Genomic DNA, 5,655 nt, shown 5'->3' with positions numbered 1-5,655 from the left:
CGTGCAGCTGCCCCAGCAGAAAGGCTGCAGTGGGCAGCAGCTGCACGCTGTGACGGAGGGGCCGGGGCGGGGGGGAGGGTGTTGCCACTTTTGAGGGAGAAAGGCCAGATTTGGGGGCTTTTTGGCCCTGCCAAATGGTTGAGTGCCATTCTCCCACCATCCTCCTCCTCGCCCCAGCTGCCGCAGGCCTCGCGCTCAACCCTTCCTGCAACGGGTAGCACTGAATTTTGGTATATCTAGTAGCAACTGTGCTCCCATGATGAAAAAAAGCTGTCAGCTACCTCTGACAAAGGAGGGCTGTTGAGTGCCGTGTCATGACAGGCACCCAGTTGCTACTAGACATTGCCAAATGATGAATTTAAAGCTGTTCGCCCGCAAGTCAGACATGAGTGTCACACACCTTCCTCTAGCTGATAGCCTCTGGTTTAGTCCACGGTTTGCAGTGCCCCAGCAGGGCTAGGAACCTCCATCCTGAGCTAGCCTAAGTCTGAACATTTACAGCCTCTACGTGTCGCAGGATAGTGTGAGGGGGGTGGGGGTCTCCAGCCCTAGGCTGATAAAACCCAAATTTATCTAATCTAGCCCTAATCCCTGGGATTTCTGTTGTTAATACGACAAGTCTCTGTTAGCGGAGGGTAAGTTTACAGGCGAATTTCACCTGGCATTAGCAATCATTGGCAATGTGTACATTTTACTAGAGGAGATGCATGTATGTGCGGTAATCACAGCAAGGAGGTACAACTAAGAACATGAGCTTTGCCTCCCAGACTCTCAGCATGGGTACTGTCACTTTACATGCTGGTTTTCAAACATTTTGAGGCTTACAGATTTTTGCTTTGGTAACTGTGTGCGTGCGTGTGTGCGTGTGTGTGTGCGTGCGTGTACGTCTGTGCAAACACCACAGGCGCGGCTTTAATTCCTTTGAAATCCAAAGCTGCCAAAAACTGAGTAGGTAGGCTCTTTGCCTGATGCCTCCCATAATCTGACAGAAACTTTTGCTGTTCTCCATCAGGGCTTGAGGGGAAGGTTGTGAGGTGTGATTTCAGGGCATATGTGGATCTGTTCATCCTGAGCAATGCATTTTAAGAGTTGCAGCAAATAGTGTAAAGAAACCTGCAGGTATTACATTAGACCAGCTGAACCTAATTTTAAGTTTTATTCAGAAGCATCACATAGCAAGTAAACTTCAAAATCTAAGTTTAGTTACAAACTAGTTGTTTCTTATTTTTTTTTTCCAGTCCCCTTTTGCTTTCTTTTACGACCACATGAAACTTGAGAAGCCATCTAAAGCTAAATCATTTAGTGGAGTTGGGCAATTCCCAAGTGTCCAACAAGAAGGCCTGGTTTAGGCTGCGATGGCCACTGTCATTCCTGGTGATTTGTCAGAAGTAAGAGATACCCAGAAAGTCCCTTCAGGGAAACGTAAGCGTGGTGAAACCAAACCAAGAAAAAACTTTCCTTGCCAACTGTGTGACAAGGCCTTTAACAGTGTTGAGAAATTAAAGGTTCACTCATACTCTCACACAGGAGAGAGGCCCTACAAGTGCACACAACAAGACTGCACCAAGGCCTTTGTTTCTAAGTACAAATTACTAAGGTATTAAACTCTATTTATCTTTCAGATTATATTATCTATTTTATGTTGGCCGTGTTAAGCCTTGTAAAAGTATATATTTGTGTACGCCTTCAGCTGATTGCAGAGAGGATGTGTTAATTAAAGTAGCCATTGGATTGTTTCTAGAATTCTAAATTACCTAAGTTTGCAAGCTAATGTCTTTGATTTTGTTTCTTAATTTGTTTTCTGCTTTTGTTTTCTCTTTGTTTGTTTGTTTGTTTTTTTTGTTTGTTTTTTTTTAATGAGCATAGAATTTTCATTTGTATAAGGAATTGTCACAAGAAAAAAGAGTATGGACTGAAAATTTTTGGCTATGGACTTTTACATGAGTACTTTCATACTTACCCATATACCCCTCTTACAGTAGCTAAACCCCACCAAACCTAAAGTGTTGATTTAAGAGAAATGGCTCGTGTTTTGCTATATTTAAATTTGTCAAACTGTCTTTGTAGTGTCATGCTTTCAGTTAAAAGGTTCTGTTGCAAAGCAGCCCTTAGTGTAGTATTTAGCTGCCATTAAAAAATGAGCACGTGTGTTTTTTGATCAAAATAATTACTTACAGAATATATCTGTGTTTAAAGGCATATGGCTACTCATTCTCCTGAGAAAACCCACAAGTGTAATTATTGTGAGAAAATGTTTCACCGAAAAGATCACCTAAAGAATCACCTACATACACACAATCCCAACAAAGAGGCCTTTAAGTGTGAAGAATGTGGAAAGAACTACAATACCAAGCTTGGGTTCAAACGTCACCTGGCTTTGCATGCTGCAACAAGCGGTGACCTCACCTGTAAGGTATGTTTGCAGACTTTTGAAAGCACAGGAGTGCTGCTGGAGCACCTAAAAACTCACGCAGGCAAGTCATCGGGTGGAGTGAAGGAGAAAAAACACCAGTGTGAACACTGTGATCGTCGGTTCTACACCCGAAAGGATGTCCGTAGACACATGGTAGTGCACACTGGAAGAAAGGACTTCCTCTGTCAGTACTGTGCACAGAGATTTGGGCGGAAGGATCACCTCACGCGCCACATGAAGAAAAGTCACAACCAGGAACTTTTGAAGGTCAAAACAGAGCCAATGGACCTTCTAGATCCCTTTACCTGCAATGTTTCTGTGCCTATTAAGGATGAGCTGCTTCCAGTGATGTCTTTACCTTCCAGTGAACTGACATCAAAGCCATTTACAAACACTTTGCAATTAAATCTCTACAACACTCAGATTCAGTCCATGCAGAGTTCTGCATCTGCACACCAAATGGTTGCCACATCATTACCATTGGGAATGCCTTGTCCAATAGATATGGAGTCTGTCCACCCTTCTCACCAGCTATCGTTGAAATATCCGCTCGGTACTACCTCATATGCAATTTCTATGCCTGAAAAAGAACAGCCATTGAAAGGGGAAATAGAAAGTTACTTAATGGAGTTGCAAAGTGGTATGCCTTCTTCATCCCAGGATTCTCAAGCATCTTCATCAAAACTAGGGTTGGATCCACAAGTAGGGCCACTAGATGATGGGTCTGGGGAGGTTTCTCTTTCCAAGGGCTCCGTTCCGATTAGCGAACCTCTAAACACCCCATCATTGGACTTTTCTCAGCTGTTCAACTTCATACCTGTAAATGGCCCTCCCTATAATCCTTCTGTTTCAGTGGGAAACCTTGGAATGAGTTATACGCAAGAGGAGGCACATTCTTCTATGACTCAACTTCCACCACAAACCCAGGATCCACAAGATCCTAGCAATAGTATAGGTCTTGGGTCTCTGCACTCATTGTCAGCAGCGTTCACAAGCAGTCTAAGCACAACCACCACCCTACCACGATTTCATCAAGCTTTCCAATAGGATGTACAAATCTGGCTTTTTACTGTCTATTTGTAGAAATGCCTTAGGTGACCATTTTTAACTTAGTGCCTACTATAAGACATTATAAATTCTCTGCTTTTGTACAGTACCAATCTCATGAAGCCAGTAAGAAATTTAAATTAACTTTTTAAAAATGTTTTGAAAGTGTTTATTCTCAGCTGTGTTTACTTTATTGTTTTTTTTAAAGCAGTCTCATTGTAATGTTTTCATTTTCACTGCCAATTGACACATTTAAAATGTTCAGTAGAAAGTCATCCCAAGCAAACTCTCAACACTCATCCCTTTTTAAAAACTTCTTCAACCATAGCAGCTATTCTGTTTTATTGGTGTCAGTGGTAGAACTACCACTTTTACCTTTTAATATATTTTACTGTTTGCAAAGAATCCAGTTAAAATATGTTTCACAAAGATTCCTGAAGATTTGGGAAAAAAAGTTCTCCAGTCCATTTCCAAACAAATCCTCTTCCCAAATGGTGACACATCTGATCTCTTCTATAATGACAAATCTAATTTTTTTAATAAATATAGAATTCAGATTTTTCTGAAAACTGGTGTGTGTATATATATAAGTCCGTATATACACATGTACATATATATAGCATTTTGACTTGTATTGAAGTCATTATAAAAGGTATTAAGAATTTTGCCATTTTCTGGCTTAAATTTTTGTGGCCTGTTATGGATAGCGGAAGAAAAAATTTAGTTTAATTCTCTAAAATTGTGGCTGAACAGAATTTCAACAGAGAATCTCTGCTTGCCTAAATGACAAATGTTTCAAGTTGAATTTGGAACTGTGTTGTGCTTTCATGACTCTGGTAGAGGGAAACAGGCAAAATTAATGGCTGATCTTGAAATATAAAGGTGTTGTAGTGTAGTGATGCAGAATATTTTGTCGCAGTTTTTGTTTTAATTCTTAACTTGCTGTTTTTTTCTCTTTAGTAGCATAGAAAGAGTACTGCATAGGAATCTTCCAGTAGTGTATTCACATTTGTAGACATCAGTCTTCTCCCAGATGCCACCGCCAAAGGGTGGATCAAGTCCAGCCAGAAAGTGTGTATCTTTTTTCAGTTCAAAACTAGTGTGCAGTCAGAGAGTGAATGTAAATTTGCAAATACCATTTTTCTGGGGTTTTTTTATTGGAATGATCTTTTCACTTGTGTTACATGGTGTGTTATGTCCTCCTAAGCAACAAGTTAGATGTTAATCACACTTTCTACACCTGGGTACTTGGTTAGGGACTTTTTGCCCATTGCCAAGATTTAAAGACAGGACTCTTAGGAGTGAAGTAAAAGCATATTGCTTACACCACTTTTACCTAATGGAAAAAAAAAAAAAAAAAAAAAACCAACCCTGTGATGCATGAAAGCAAACTAGATTTGCTGTAATTCAACAATAACATTCTTTTCCTTGTCATTTTTGTACAAGGAATTAAAAAATAGAAATCAAGTACATTAGTATCTCTCAAACAATAATGAGGATTCATACAAGGTTTTAAGTGGTTAAACTAAATACACTTCACAGAAACAAAAGTTGCTCCCATTTAAGGAGCTCATGCTCCGGATGTTTTATCAGTAGCTCCTACTTTTTTTTTTAATTCTAGGAGCAATATGCAGGTGTAGTTTTACTATTTTATACATATGTGTATTTAAATTTTATTACTGAAAGATAACATTTTTATAAATGTGTTTGTGTTCCAAAGGCATTAAAATAAGGATGTATTAATAAGGAAAATACCTTTTGAAATTCTGCAAACTACTCCTAGATTTTGGGTTTAGGAGCACATTATCTCAAAGTGGGCTTTTAGCTCTGCTTCATGACTGCTTCCTCTGGTTTCTGTGAAACAGATTGCTCGCTTACTTACATCTTTAGTTGAATGATTTGTTCAATATTGCTTTTTTTCTCTTCAACTTTCTAAAGGAAAGAAACACAGATGAACAGAGCACAAGTTGAATGCAACCGAATGTAACTAGTTTAAATCAGCAACCGTAATGCATCTAGGAAGAACTCGAGTTTATTCTCAATCCTTTAAATCAATCAGAGATGAAGATAAGTGGACTTAATTCCTCCAGTGGGTTATGTCCCGCATGGAGCCAAGCATCTGCAACTCTCCCTGCAGCAGAGGGAAGTTGTCAGTGCTCGGCATCCTGCAGCTGGCCCAGCAGCGTGGCTAAGGC

At 39.9% G+C, this 5,655-nt stretch overlaps 1 protein-coding gene across 3 annotated transcripts in view; it reads left to right on the top strand.

The window, feature by feature from the left end:
- The window catches only part of PLAG1 (PLAG1 zinc finger), a 29,528-nt gene extending 24,729 nt beyond the window's left edge, over window positions 1–4,799 (top strand). For 2 of the 3 annotated variants that reach the window (XM_026843094.1, XM_026843095.1), the window contains 2 exons: window positions 1,239–1,597; window positions 2,197–4,799. In XM_026843094.1, coding sequence (XP_026698895.1) covers window positions 1,356–1,597; window positions 2,197–3,460 — 1,506 coding nt within the window. In that variant the 5' untranslated portion in view covers window positions 1,239–1,355 and the 3' untranslated portion in view covers window positions 3,461–4,799. The remainder of the gene's footprint in view (window positions 1–1,238; window positions 1,598–2,196) is intronic. The other variant, XM_026843096.1, reaches the window with a different exon arrangement.
- The last annotated feature ends 856 nt before the right edge of the window (window positions 4,800–5,655 follow it).

The sequence above is a fragment of the Athene cunicularia genome, assembly GCF_003259725.1.
Source record: "Athene cunicularia isolate RWA chromosome 2 unlocalized genomic scaffold, athCun1 chr2_part1, whole genome shotgun sequence".
Classification (NCBI taxonomy): domain Eukaryota; kingdom Metazoa; phylum Chordata; class Aves; order Strigiformes; family Strigidae; genus Athene; species Athene cunicularia.
Note: the sequence above shows the minus strand (reverse complement) of the source record. Positions and strands in the feature narration are given on the sequence as shown.